The 15,924-nt window shown below is 38.7% G+C and overlaps 1 protein-coding gene across 1 annotated transcript; it reads right to left on the reverse strand.

Annotated features, from left to right (window-relative positions):
* Window positions 1–7,378: 7,378 nt before the first annotated feature.
* etfbkmt (electron transfer flavoprotein subunit beta lysine methyltransferase) lies at window positions 7,379–10,993 on the reverse strand. The gene is made up of 3 exons (XM_080002183.1): window positions 10,608–10,993; window positions 10,017–10,147; window positions 7,379–9,899 (listed from the first exon to the last, which is right to left on the reverse strand). Exons 1-3 carry the CDS (start codon window positions 10,910–10,912, stop codon window positions 9,550–9,552), a joined length of 786 nt encoding a protein of 261 aa, XP_079858309.1. The 5' UTR covers window positions 10,913–10,993; the 3' UTR covers window positions 7,379–9,549.
* Window positions 10,994–15,924: the final 4,931 nt, after the last annotated feature.

The following is a 15,924-nucleotide window of genomic DNA, read 5'->3' on the forward strand; positions in this document are numbered from 1 at the left end:
TAAAACCCGCCATGCTGGCACCCCTTCACCGCTACAACTGTGTCGACGCGTCCTTGTTAGAACCTGGGTAGCGAAACTACATTCACATTTCAACAACAAGGAAATTCAACGTGCTTAAAATAAAGCATCAGAAGCATCAAGACAAAGTGCAAAAGAAACACATTGTAAAACGAAGAACACATTATAAAGTTAAGAAATAGAATGCATAGAATGTTTAAAATCAAGTAAAAGTGAGACTGCGGTGCAAGAAATGAATATTTACTTTGGTAAAAGGCAGCGGCTGTGATGGAAAAAATCACTCTGGAGAAGAGGTCCTTAGTTCAAGATCTTTTATTATAAGAAAGAACTGAGTTTGTCTCTGCAGCGTACAAGACTGAAAAAATACAAGGATACATGACGTCTTTTAAACTCTCATGTGTTTTTTTACTTAAGCAGATCGTTCCAAGAATTTGACTGATTTATAGTGGTGTTTACTAAGTTGGCTCTCTCAAGGGAGTACTATTTGGAAATAACCGGTCATGCTCAGATCCTTAGCTCACAATAGCAGTCAGTTATGCAATCCTTAACACAGTAAATTTCCACTACACAGTAAACATAAAAATGATGATTTAAAACAGGTGAGAGTTGCAGCAGACCTGCAGTTTTCTGGGAGTTTGTTCTAGATATGTGGTGCATAAAAACTGAACACTGCTTCTCCATGTTTAGTTTTTGCCTCTGGGGACAGAAAGCTGACCCGTCCCAGACGACCTGAGAGGTCTGAGTGGTTCATAATGTAGCAGAAGATCAGAAATGTATTTTGGCCCTAAACCATTCTGTGTTTTATAAACCAACAGTAGTATTTTTTTAAATCAATTCTTTGAGAGACAGGAAGCCAGTGTAAATGATATGATCTACTTTCTTGGTCTTAGTGACGACTCGAGCAGCTGCATTCTGAATCAACTGCAGCTGTCTGATCGATCTTTTAGGCACACCTGTAAAGACACCGTTACAGTAGTCTAGTCTATTAAAGATGAACGCATGGACAAGTGTTCCAAATTCTGCTGAGACATATGCCCTTTAATCCTTAATATATTCTTAAGGTGGTAGTAGGCTGACTTTATAAATAATTTTATGTGGCTGATGAAATTTAGGTCCGAGTCCATGACTAAACTAAGATTTCTGGCTTGGTTTGTGCTTTTAAATATTACCAATTAAAGCTGACACCGACTTTTAGTTGTTCTTCCTTGGCTCCAAAACAATTACCGTAATTATTAAGCTATTAAGCGCACCTGAATATATTTATTTTGAACATAAATAAGCCGCACATGTCTATAAGCCGCAGGTGCCTAGTGGTACATTGAAACAAATTAACTTTACACAGGCTTTAACGAAACACGGCTTGTAACAAAAATAAATAGGCTTTAACGAAACACGGTTTGTAACAAAAAGAAATAAACTACCTCCTGCGCACTGAAACCACTGAAGTCATCTCTTTCGGTGTCAGAGTTGAATAGCCTCAGAATTGCTTCATCCGATGTTGGATCGTTTTCATTGTCGCTCTCGTCACTTTCATCCAGAGGCAAATTCCCCGCTGAGCTCATGCTGCCCTCTTCAACACGCAGCAGTCCAGCCTTTCGAAACCCGTTGATGATAGTCGATTTTTTGACAATGCTCCATGCTGTCAGGACCCACTGGCAGACACCACGATGGTCCACCTCTAAAATCCTCAAACTTCATTGCGTGCCGTCTGCTCTCTGTGTGTTGACCCAGTCTTCGAGCTCATTTTCTAGTTTTGACCATCTGCTTTTCTACCCTCTTTTGCTTTTGTTGTCTTTTTGCACAGAGTCAGTTCCTTGCGCTGCTGTTTCCAACGTCTTATCATTGACTCATTAAGGCCAAGCTCCCTTGCAGCAGCTCTTTCTTTTCCAACAGCCAGATTGATCGCCTTCAACTTGAAAGCTGCATCATATGCATTTCTTTGTGTCTTTGCCATTATGAGGGTGCCGGCAATTTCATTGGTCTAATGAAAGCTTCATGCCGCCAAAAAACTGAGCACCGTGACATAATGTGTTTTGTGTCTTTTGGCGGCATGAAGCTTGTGAAAGCGGAAAAAATCCTTAAATTAGCCGCGTCATTGGATAAGCCGCGAGGTTAAAAGCGTGGATAAAAAGTAGCGGCTTATAGTCCGGAAATTACGGTACTTCAATTTTGTGTTTGTTTAATTGGAGAAAATTTGTTGATTTGTTCAATGCACTTGCTCAGTGATTGTATTGGACCATAGTCCCCTGGTGATATGGATGTGTACATTTGTGTGTTGTCTGCGTAATTATGTTAACATATGTTATTGTTTTCCATAATCTGAGCCAGTGGGAGCATGTAGATGTTAAACATCTACTTACAGAAGAGGACCCAGAATGGAGAATTGAGGAACTCCGCATGTCATTTCTGTCCGCTTAGATGTGTAATTACCTATAGACACAAAGTAGTCCCTGTCCCTAAGTAGAATTTAAACCAGTATAGTACTGTGCCAGAAAGTCCCACCCAGTTTTCCAGTCGGTCTAGTAATATGTTGTGGTCAATCGTGTCAAATGCATCACTGAGATCCAGTAATACTAAGACTGAGATTCTGTCACCGTCTGTGTTTAGATGGATGTCATTGAAGACCTTACCACGAGCAGTATCATTGCTGTGGTGTGGGCAAAATCCTGACTGGAAGACATCAAAACAGTTGTGTAGTGTCGAGAAATTGTTCAGCTGTTGAAAAACAGATTTTTCAATGATTTTACTGAAAAACGGGAGATTTGATATAGGTCTATAATTCTCATCAATGAGGTGTCTAGATTGTTCTTTTCAAAAAAATGTTTATCTTTCTTGATATCGGCTGTTTTCAGGGCCTGTGGGAAGAAACTTGAGAGAAGAGAGGTGTTGAAAATTTGTAGAAGATCTGAGGCCATGCAATTTAAAACCATGCAACAAGCAATTTGAAAAGCCTGCTGGCGGATATCAAGGCAGCATAGGGAGGATTTAGGATGCTGTGGTGACCCCTAATGGGAGCAGCCGAAAGAAAAATAAGAAGAAAATGTCCTCCGAAGTTTTTATGGTTGATGGGATCAAAATGTGTCATGGTATTTGAATTGAGTTTTGGTGGACACAGGGACAACACATATCCTGTACCTGATATGGAGGCACTGACTGCATGTCTAATTTTCTGAATTTTGTCGGTGAAGGCAAATTCATGAAATGCCCTGATGGATAAAAGTTCAGAGACTACGGACACAGGAGGGTTTGTTAACTTGTCAACAATTCAAAAGTACATTATTATTGTTTTTTGTGATGATGTCAGAGAAGAAGGAACACCTTGCATTTCCCAATTTCAAATTATAAATGCAAAGTCTCTCTTTATCGATGTCACCTGCCTTCAGCTTTTCAACACTCTTTTTATTCTATTCTTATCAGCTTGGCATTTCTCCATGGAGATCTTTTCTTACCAGAGACCACCTCCACCTTAGTAGATGCGATGGCATCAATAACAATTGTAATTTTAGAATTTAGATTATCTACAAGCTCATTGACCCTTGAGACCAATGAGAGGGCGGGTGTGGAAGAGAAAGCCTGAATAAATATTGTGGTGTGGGATGGTGTGGTTTGAGTAGCCACACCTGACCCAGATCTAGGTAACTGGGGACCCAGGATCAGAGTCTCTGCATACCTGTTGCTTGTTTGTTGGTCTAACGAGCAACAGGTAAAACAAATCCCCACATACACTCAGGAGAGAGGAGACCTGCCATGACCTCTGTCCATCTGCTCCGGGGCTTGTTCTATTGAGCCCCCTCTCCACAATAAACTTGTGTCTTTTCTCCACCCCCGTCTTCTGTGACTCTGTGCTGGAGGCCCTGAACATGCCACTTGGGTGGCGCGTGGTAGGCCACCCAAACTGCCACAATATTTCACTGATGTTTTTAATGAAATACCATTTTGTGATTACCTCTGTTTGAACATTTGTGTTCACGGAGATAGTACTCTCAAAGAAAACACAGTAACGATCCTTTCTGTCATGTCAGAGACCATATTCTTGGGAAAGCTGAGTATTTTGGCGTTCTTACTGCCCATGCTTCTTACATATTTTAGAGCAAAGTCACCCGGAATCAGAGTTTGGGGCCCAGTCGTTAGATTTACCTGTAGCCTTTTACTTTCTTGCCGCTGGACAGGGGTTAGCATGGGAACTTTGACCGGTCTGCGGCTATGCAGCGGCTATGCTATGGTCAAGCTGCCATGCACTGTGTGTTATGACACCTTTCTATCATAACCAGCATGAACTTTTTCAGCAATTTGTGCTATAGTAGCTCTTCTGTGGATCGGACCAGACGGGCTAGACTTGCTCCCTTCCTGCTTCCAACACATCAACTTCATTAACTGACTGTTTGCTTGCTGCCCATTATATCCCACCCCTTAACAGGTACCATTGTAACGAGTTGAGCAATGTTCACTTCATCTGTCACTGGTATTAATGTTTATATAATATTAATATAATATAATATAAATAATAGACAGTGAGACTAAAATAATACTTTAATTAATAAAGATCACTGATCAAAACTGATTACATATGTTTTGCGTGAAGTCCTTGAAAATGAAAAAATTGTCCACAGGATCCATGGTAAGGTGGTGTCATTCCCACATAGTCCATTCACTTCTGCGTTCACTTCTAACCGGTGACTTTTGTTTTCCAGCACTGCGCTCTTCTGTAGAAGTTTGTGGAAGTCGTCCGTAGAGAAGGGGGGCATCTGGCTGCTAATTAGCTTAGATTATTTTATCTTACTGAAGCGAGGGGAGCCATGTCCACTGTAGCTGGTGCTGGTAGTAATCCATTATTAACAGTTGTAAAATAAGTGTCCAATTGTTAGATGGAGCTGCTATCTCTTGCGTTGCAGCAGGAAAAAGGTGCTGAGACGGTGAAAATAGAAGCAAAGCATAGAGCAAAACAGAGAGCGGATAGCAAAGCAAAACACATCTGCTCTGCACGAAGGACAGACAGGGAAGCCGACACATTAAACATTAAAACCACCGCTAATAAACACTGATTTGTGTAACTCCCCCATCGTGCCACCAAAGCAGCTCTGACCCTATGGGAGAGATTTACCAGTACATTTAAAAGAAATATGTTCATTATATTCTACCATTAAATAAGAAAGAACATTCATTATCTTGCCCATATGCTATATGAATGAAGTAAGTGTGCGTGAAACAGGGGTCAGCAAAGACATGGTGTTTCAGTCTAAACAAAAGTAGCAGACAGGAATAAGTGCTTTGTTGGCCGTGAGCCATATGACATCGTAAGGTTTGTTAGTGTAACTGACATCAAAGACTGCAGACAAATGGGTTCTTTGCACTACTGACAGTGTAGGAGGAAGGAAGGGATTCTTATTGAGAAAACAGATGTACATTCTGGACCAACAGAAAGGAATAAAAAGAAGGAGTCCGTGAGCGGCTCGGCAGTTCTTTGGCAAACCAACTCAGATTCTGTTGTCACTTCTTGCAAGTGATAATAAAGTCTTATATCTTCAGACCTCGACTCTCTCGAACTTCTCTTCTTCAGTTTAAGTGTTAGATGCGTTTTTTTCCACAACAGTGTGTGTGTGTGTGTGTGTGTGTGTGTCTGTGTGTGTGTGTGTGTCTATTAGTCCAAGGGGAATTTACTGCCTGCACGGTCAACCAAATCTGATAAGGGGGTAATGTCTTGTTGCATAGGAATACAAACAAGATGATGTTGTTTGTTAGATCTTTCCTTATGACCTATGTGACCTTTTTCTGCGAGGTGTGGTGGAAATTCACATTACTACTTTAATAAATGAACCCTCTGATCTCGGTGAGCATTAAAAGTATAAATAACTTTACTGTGCTCAAGAGAAGGCGTCTGACACACGAGGGAACATGCCAGAGGAATTCTAACATCTTTGTCTACAGTGGTCTCTTATAGGATTCAGCGGCACAACCTAATATTTAGGAATTTACAGAAGAAAGCTAACTTATATGAGGACAGTGGATGACTGGTCAAATGGTTCCTTGGACTGAATAAACAACGCCCAGAAGGGGTCGTAAAGCAAACCCTTATAACACATCATGATAACACTTCCAGTCACCCCCTCTGGTCGTCTCATCGCCAGTGGGATTGCTGTTGAGATACAATAGGCCAAACATATGGAATAACTTTAGATCTGCATGCCTATATTGTATACGTTTAGATCTGCATGCCTATTGTTTATGTTCAAATTGCCATGGAGGGAAACCTAATGATGTCGCAAAGACAACTGAGGAGACAGCTGCTGGGGCCTCCGGAAAACAGGAAATCATAAATCAGGCGGTCAACCACCATTAAAATAGACTAATGATGAAAGAAGGAAAAATAGGAGCTCTGTTGAAAATACTGGTGGCTGGCAATACAGAAACAGGATCCCTCAGAGGCGGATCCTGAAAGGGGAGCCCCAAGAATAAGTGTGTACAAGGGTATAAAAGTGTATGACACTGTTGAAGAAATCAGCTTTTCTGCAGAACTGCTCAGCCTTCCTGTTACTCTGTTATAAAAAGTCCATTTGTATACTCGACCTCATCTCGACTGCTGCATCTTCTTAAAGATTTGAAGACTCTCTGTGTGGTGTGGTACTAATGTAAACGAGCACTGAGATGGTATAAGGATTGTACTCTCACATCTCCTGTTAGAACATCTTGTGGAGTACCTGCACGAGTATGTGGCGAAGTTCTCTTGAGCACAAAAAAAGCTACTTGTATTCTCACCTAGATTCGAGGTTCATTTATGAGTATGTAGTTTTGGTGATTTTCTGGCAAGGTAGATCTTTATAGCAACTCACTCTTTAACACAGTCTTCAGAATGAAAGTCAGTTTTTAATTCCAAAGATTTCAGGTCACTGAACAGTGTTTTATAGTGATGTCTGAGCCTTATCACTCTGGCCTTGAAGTAGCTAGTTCATCTGGGATATCTCATTGTTGACACACTGTTGAACACCTTCTACAATGCAGGAATTTTCTCTTTTCAAATGCCACAGGCAGCAAGAGGATCCCAACAATAATTTGCAGTTAGTAAAATAAATTAAAAGAAATGCAAACAACAAACAGACATTATTTATTATCATGTAAAATGTAGGAAACCGTTAAACAGCTGTTAACCTTGATTTCAAGTGCTTGAGCACTGCAGTTTGCTTAAAAAACAAGAAAACTTACATTTTATCGCACATGCTTAGAGAGGCTGTCTTGGAGGAATTGCCCCACTTCATGCGTGGGTTTTCTGTAACCTCCTCCCTCCTCATCTGTATATTTAGGTGTGTGTGTGTGTGTGTGTGTGTGTGTGAGTGCATGCGTGCGTGCGTGCGTAGTGGCACACATATTAACAACATGACTTTTATTTGCAGGTCACAGATGTGGCCATCACTGCACTTGTTACAGGGCTCTGCTACAATCATTTGCAGGTAGGAAAGCACTTATCTAAACACTTATTAAAACTGGCTTCACACCGAATCCGTAATCGCATCCGAAAGTCGGATCTTCAACCCAGTGGCCATCGTACGAAGTGCATATACGTTTTTCACCACTAAATATTATGTCAGGGAAACCAAATAGCTTTTTGCGTGCGCAATCCGACTCCCCATAGGAATGAATAGACTTCCGGTTTGTTCTTGTCATTTGTCGTATTCGGTGTGAAGCAAACTTTTGAATTATGAAATGTTGGGTGTTGTTACCATATTAATAAATGCTCACTGGATGCAATGTAGGAACTAAACATGGCAAGATTTCTGAACATGACCGACAAGACCATGAGAGCCATTTTAACAAATTGTCCCAAACTTAAAAGGTTCATCTTCAGCGATTGTCCTCACATTACAATTAAGCTTGACATCACATCTAAAACACTACTAAGAACTTACAGAAGGACTTGTTCTGCATACCAGACATTAAATTACATGGAGTCATTACTGAATATTGTCAAATTTGTCTAGCGTGCCAAATTGACCATTGAGATATCCCGAAATGATTCATGCGGAATCGTCTGTCAATAGGCTGGGCTTAAGTCGCACTATATGTATACTAACAAGGTATTTGACTTATAACGTTTATTGTGGTGATGCTGACTCACTTTTCTACCCATTGCCACTTGGCTGTAGTATACAATGGAACCTCAAGTTTTAAAAGGTAGAATAATGATTTATGACTTATTATGAATTATATTATACGAAAGCTCTGTCGCTAAAGTTGATAATATCACAAGATGACTTTTTACCTTTGCTGCCTGCCACGTCTGTTGTGGTTCTAGCCTCGTTTCTCTGTCAGTACAGTGCACCTTCAACTGTTGGGGCTCCTCTCTATTTTCTTGCAGATAAAATTTGGGATCCTTGCAAAATATTTTCAAACAAAGCAAGGTCAATGAAATGGCATGGACAGTGTATTAAAAGACAGTTGACAAAGAACGACGAAATCAAACGACATAGTGTGTACGAAGGTGGAAGTAAGGTTACTGTAATTTTCCTGTGGTTTATGAAATTCATTTATTCAACAATGATTTCTAGAGTTGATGTCGCCAATGTTTTCATTGCTGTTAATGTTTGTTGTGCCACATTAATGCCATTAAACAAGGTTTTTAATGTTTAACCGCATCTAGTGTGAGAATTGCCGTGCAGAAAGAATTCTTCCATGGGAGAAAGATTTAAAAAAAAAAAATCAGTGTGGTAAAAAGGACAGAAAATCTCTATCCGTAGACAAATGGTCTGCAGCCTCATCTCCTACTGGGATGAAGTGAATTAAGTATGATGGTACGCATTAATTTGTCACAGATTTCATGGACGTTTACAGCTGATGAGGGAAGAGCACACAAGTCAGATCACGACACAGCCATTCTGTTTAACATGTTTTCTTAGAAATAAATAGTCATTTCAATGTTCTGCTCCAAGTTTTCTGTTTGAATTTAATGTAAATGGAAACATTCAAAATAAACAGAACAGAACCGGCTTCTACAGCGAAAGGGGTTTTGAATGGAGAAAGGCTGCCCCCTGTTGCTTTTGTAGAGAACTGCAGTGTGAATTGTATCCTCCGAATGCCCAACACATAGAAAGGTTATAGTTATTTAAAACCGTAAATAAAGCCTTGTAGGACTTTTCACTCTCTAAAACACGGTTGCATCGCCTGACATTTTTTGACTTTAAAGCGATAAAACCCTCAAAATTAATGACCTTAAAATAAAAGTAAGTAAAGTGTAAGGTGGTTTTGAATTGAGCATCATTTAGAGAAATGTTTTGTATTTAACATGTGTCTTCATATCTAGTTTATTTTAATGATTCGGACACCAAAAAAATAACCACATGTCATTGACCCAATTATACAATCTTGGCTACTTTGAAATTAAACTTTGAACTTGACTATATATAATAGATTGAAAACACAGCAATAGCTATACAGAAAGTACCATAACCAATTAAGTACTAGTCTCTGATGCATTCTAAAGTACATTTATTCAACATGGTGAAGTCCTTAATTTATAAAAGTAAGACTTCTTCTTTACTGTGCCTACAATTTTGGACGGTAGCACCATACCGTACTGCAGGTCAGGCCATAGTTCTCCTGTTTTACTGACTCAGGCAGCTCGAACTGGGCCATTTGATGCAGGGCCCTTTTGATACCGTGTTCCTCAAACGGGGCTCTACCGGGGTCTCCGATAAGGACTGTGGTCCCGTGAGCGTTAATGCAGCGATCCAGCCAGCTGTGCAGGCTGTCAGCAAGGGCCTCGTCGTAGAACATGTCTCCCAAAAGAATGAGGTCAAAGTCGTCAGGGTCTGAGCCAATCATGTTGCCGGTTTCACAGGCAACGGGTTCAAGGCCGTTCAGCTCACAGTTTATGTTTGTGGCAATCGCAGCAACTGCATAGGAAATATAGGAAATTGTATGAGGCCATACTGATGCTAGATGAAGAGTTATTTTGAAACCGACATCAAATTCAGCACTACGAACAGTACTGGAGTGAGTGCATGTCTTACCACTATCTATGTCATTGGCTACCACACGAAGAGCACCACACAGTTTAGCAGCCATGGCCGAGGCTCCACAGCCACTTCCCAGGTCCAGCACCTTCTTGCCTTGAGACGCACTGGGATTATTCAACAAATATCTGTGACGACAAAACAAGTTGATGTCTTATGTTTTTTTGTTCATTTCCAGCCACTATAATAGGTGCATGAATAAATCTTAACTTAATATAACGCATTTCTACAAATTGTAGCACAGCCATTTATGACTATAGACTGTTGCAAACACGACAACATGAAAATTCTGGTAAATGGCTGATTTCCCTCAACCCATCTGATGGAAAACCACATAGTTCACCATGTAATTTACCTTCTACAGTTTAAACATAGATTTAAAATCCCTCTAAATTTGGAGAGAAAAAAAACCAATGTTTTTGAGATGAAATTTGTATTTTACAAAAAGATAGTGATCTGGTCAAATAATTACGATTACAATTATGTGATAATGGCTTATTCAGAATAAAATGTGGCTATTTTTACTTTCTTTGGTGGCTTTTCTGTGTGTGTGTGTGTGTGTGTGTGTGTGTGAGACAAATTTCATACCTGGTAAGTGCTTGTCCCCCTGGCCAGTATATTGCCCAGTATGGGTCAGAAAAGGGCCAAAGTTCAGGCCTTGCATACCAAAACTTGCAGTTAGGGGTCAACAATCTTAACTTGAGCTCTGGTGTCAAACTTTGCTCCCCGACGATCTCGGTATGACCCACGATGAACCTCCTGATGCCACCAGACTCCGGGTCAGTGGAAAGGCTTCTTACTGGCAGTGAATTGAACGAATGACATATTCTTTGGACGTTTAAAACGCGAAAACTTGTCATCTCACGAACTGCGACCGGAAAGCGGGCCAGCATTCACACGTATCCCGTTCAAAAACGCCGGGCGCTATCAAGTTCATTTCGCTTTAATCACATCGAAACGTGGAGTTGTTTCTCTGTTTCACACGGACAAAAAACACGGACGGACCACATTGTCCAGCGGCGTTCTCCGGAGCAGCCGAGCCTTGGTTCCGCCATTAAAGGTTCCTACCGCTTTCCCTTCGTTGCACCTCACCGCTGTTCAGTTTTAAGGTTCGTCGAGTTTAACTTAAGTCTAAAAAAAAACCTGTTTTTTTTCCGAATGAACGAGATGTGTTTTCATTACATTTTTCATTAAAGATATGTTTTCATGAAAGATTTCATGAAATAAAATTGTACAATGTCATGAAAACATACCTCGTTAATTCGGAAAAATCAGGGGAATTTCTTCCCCCCAAGTGAATGCATTACGCTACGTTTCCGTACTAATCAAACGGTGCCCGACACAGTATTAAGTGTACAGTAGATAATTGTGTAAATTAAATATACATTCTTTGCACAAGAAAACATCACATTTATTTGTCAGTGCGTTGTCAGGTTATTTAGGTTTTGTGAATAAACGTTATAATAAAACTATAATCATTGGAATTATTTTACAATTGCAATAACAATTAAACAATTATTTATCGATAATTATTTGTCATGTGCGTTGACTGATAATAATGTAGGTTAATTTTCGTTTTATGTGAATGCCATTACAATTGTAACGATATATCTAAATCGATGTAATCACATAAACATGCACTATATGCACACACAATGAAGAACACAGCCTCATAACCTCAGTCACAAATCTTTATTTCAGCACACAGGGTTAATTCTCTCACATTCTTCGGTTGTGTTTGACCCTTGAAGTTTGCCTCATCTTGAGCGCGTATAAATCTGTGATATGAAACTGACCATATCTCTGACTCCCTAAAATAAACTGTATGTCTCAGACGATTGTACAAGCTAAAACCAATGTCTGTCTGCCTCTTTATTTAAAACCACTGACTGACAAACTGCAGAATAAAGCGACCCTTTAATTTCTATAACACAATTATTGTACAATTACAATAATAATAAGTAAATAATGAATTCTCTATAATTATATGGGCTCTTCTCTTAAATTGGACATACACACACACATGCACGCACACACATGCACGCACACACACGCATGCACACACGCATGCACACACACGCATTCACACACACAAATTAAATTTCTTAAGTGTGCAAAAAATGTTTGATCGTTTACATTTGATTCTTGGTTCTGCCCATGCCATGACCAGGAGCCTGATATTTTACACTTCAAAGACCAAACCATTTTAGTGCCAGGCTGCGAGGAGCTTGATGCGTCCTTTTTCTCGAGATCGGAAGCCAAATAAATGACTATAGGAGATATCTTCATATGACCTTTTATTTACTATCACTTATAACAATACATGTGTTTTCTATCTATCTATCTATCTAGCTGTCTGTCTGTCTGTCCTTTGATTATCTCAACCATTCATCCGATCTACTTCATACTTAACGCGTGTATTGCTGGGGACCCAGGGATGTGCAACGTTGAATTTGGTGAAATTTGGACATGAAAAATTTTTAATATTAATAAACTTCCAATGAACAGCGAGCCAGAGGCTTCAGGGCTCTGTGACTAAGTCACAAAGAGTGTCTTTCCATTACATTTAGCAGACGCTTTTATCCAAAGCGACTTACAAATGTTCAAACACCGATGGACGCAGGAGCAATTAGGGGTTAAGTGTCTTGCTCAAGGACACTACAGCATGCTAGCAGGAGGAGCCTGGGATCAAACCAGCAACCTTTAGATCACTAGACCACCAGCTCTACCGCCTGAGCTACCATCCCCTCTTTCCCCGGTTTATGACTTTAACCGGCAGTTCCATCTTCCATTGTGGAACACAGGAATGAATCATTGACATTTTGTTAAATTGTGCAATTAAAATGTCTCAGAAAGTCTTAGATTTTGAACAGGCACGTATTAGTATATTCTAATGACCTTTTACCAAGTCACGCTTCATCTGCTATTCTTCAGTTTGTGTCCAGTCTGTGTTTTGAGATAAGCCCGTGAAGGCCGTACCACATTCCACTCGTCTTCACAAAGATTTTAATTGCTGAAAGAAGCCAGATGCATGCACTCCCCTTCTCACTCCCTATCCTGCTTCAAATGCTCCTTTGTCTGTCTGTTTGTCACTTTAGGCGGCAAAAGTTCAACACATCCAGCGCCGGCTCAGGAAATCTTCTACATTACATTTGTCTTCTACATCACCACGTTCTTGTCTCCAAGGGACTGAGCAGATGTGAGATTAGCATCCGAAATAACATTCTGTGTGAGGAACTTTACGAGGAGGGATAACAATTAAGTCACGAGTAATATCATACCTTATATGTCTTCACTGTTATATATCTATGCTGTTGGAATACAAGTCAATAAAGAAGAAGAGAAGAAGAAGAAGAATATCTGTAATTGTCATTGTAGAAGTAGGCCACAACAAAATGAATCCTCTGAATTTGACTCATACTATACCTGGCTGCAGTGGGCAGCCGCAGTGCTGCAACTGGGGACCTGCTCCGGCTCTTTTTGCCAGTGCTTTGGTCAGGGGCACCGACAGAAGTATTAACCCCAACATACATGTCTTTGATGTTGAGAGGAAACTAGAGCAACCGCAGGAAACCCATACAAACACGGGGAGAACATACAAAGCATCAAATTCTATTATGTTCAGCACCACCTCTCTGTAGGCCTAAATAATAGTCAATGAGAAGGCCTTGATTTGACAACAAAAACCTCTAATAATCAGCTTTGCCACACATTTTGCTATGTCATCAATCCCCAAGGTATTGACATATTTGACATATTCATATGTACGATTTGTTTAAATCCTTGCTTATTCCAGAGCCGATCTCTTGAGAATATGGAAGTATTGCCTCAAAAATCAGATGCCTTGCAAAACAATAAACTGGGGGGAAATATGCTTACCGTGGTGATTTTGCAATAATGTCTAACTTAAACCATTGACTTAAAACCTTGTGGCATGATCAGGTATGAGTAAAGCACTGAATATATATATATATATATATATATATATATATATATATATATATATATATATATATATATATACACACAGTATACAGTTTATATATATTTATATATTTATATATATTTATATATATAGTATATATATGGGTATGAACACAATGTGTGTGTGTGTGTGTGTGTGTGTGTGGGTGTGGGTGTGGGTGGGTGTGTTTGTATCTTATCTCAAACTCTTATTTTTTTTCTTATTTAAAAAAAATAAGAGTACTAAATGTACTGAAAAATACAGTATGTTCTACTAAATAGATTTTCCCTATATATATACAGTGTATAATTATACTGTATATATTGTATCTATAAACAGTATACATATATTTATATATATGTATAAATATATATATATATATATATATATATATATATATATATATATATATATATATATATATATATATATATATATATATATATATATATATGTATATTGTGTTAACAACTTAATGGCTTAATGCTCAATGATTGACTTGTCTAGCATGCATTGAGCTGGGGTGTTGAATAGATTAATAGAACAGATTTTAATAGAGGTGTGTTAGTTATTCTTAAAGAGTTATATTCTTGCCCTCAAATTTCTGGGGTTATAGCTTTTCTCGTGCAGAATCTGACTCCATACCAATGAATGGAGTCTTCACCTTTGTTTCTTTCGTTGTCAAGCTTTGGGCTGGGAGAATAAAATGAGGAAACATGTTGGGGAAAAAAATCTCCAGTTCACAATCCTACCGTTGACATGCAATTTGAAAAAGATTCAAGGTGACAAGGAATTCCAATACAACCGATGTTTATTTATCTTTCTCCTCAAATGGTTGAATCAAACGTCGGTAATTTGTTGAATTTGTTAAGGTAAGTTTTTTTGTGAAGGTAGATTGAAATGTCAATGGCTTGGGGGCAGCTCTGGTATATATATATATATATATATATATATATATATATTGCATTTATAATGTGTAGGCAAAGCAGCACATGATTTACGAAATGTATATTCTTATTTTATAGATACATAGATAGATAGGCAGGTAAACAGACAGACAGACAGACAGATAGATAGATAGATAGATAGATAGATAGATAGATAGATAGATAGATAGATAGGTAGATAGGTAGATAGATAGATAGATAGATAGATAGATAGATAGATAGATAGATAGATAGATAGATAGATAGAATCTTGACTGGATACACACTGCCACCTACCAGTGATCTGACTGAACTACATGAGGCTGCAACAATTGCCGATGAATGGATGGATGGATGGATAGATAGATAGACAGACAGACAGACAGACAGACAGACAAAGAAAATGGCAATGTCACATCAAAAATAGGCAATAATAATAAGGCAATAGAATAAATATAGGGAAAGGAATGGCAATTGCCAATAAACCTCGAAGACACAAGAGGATGGGAAAAATATGAAAATATACAATAAACCCTACAATCCACAGTAAAGAAAAAAAAGCTAAACATGGAATGTACAATAAATCTGTTGATAAACAATACATATAAAACAATAAATATAAAGTCACAAAAACTCTAAAAATGACCTTAAAAAACATGAGAAAAAGATGGATACATTTTCCATGTGCAATAAACTTAAGAAGTTAACAATAAAATAAACCTCACAATAAAGCAAATAAATTAACCTAAAAATAAACAATGAACAGTAACGTTTTGGTAATGTACAATAAACCTAATGATAAATATTAAATATAAACCTATAAATTGGCAAAGAATTAACAAAAAAAAGTGAACAAATAAAAGAACAATTGTTCTTCAAACCTCCCGATACAGATCAGATCAGCAGACCTTTATTTCCACATTCAAGTATTTAAAATGTGGTCAGTTTATTCTTATTCTTTGGTGTGGGATATTTATCGTAAACAGTACATCATGGTACTCATGAAAATTATAAA

The sequence above is a fragment of the Zeus faber genome (genome assembly GCF_960531495.2).
Source record: "Zeus faber genome assembly, chromosome: 6".
NCBI lineage: Eukaryota > Metazoa > Chordata > Actinopteri > Zeiformes > Zeidae > Zeus > Zeus faber.

Bases quoted from the DNA above. Each gene is read 5' to 3' on its own strand.
- etfbkmt (XM_080002183.1), bottom strand. From the start codon at position 10,912: ATGCTGGCCCGCTTTCCGGTCGCAGTTCGTGAGATGACAAGTTTTCGC. The intron at 10,148-10,607 runs GTATGAAATTTG...TTGTCGTCACAG, and splicing joins GGGGGACAAGCACTTACCAG to ATATTTGTTGAATAATCCCA. The intron at 9,900-10,016 runs GTAAGACATGCA...TTTCCTATGCAG, and splicing joins AGCCAATGACATAGATAGTG to TTGCTGCGATTGCCACAAAC.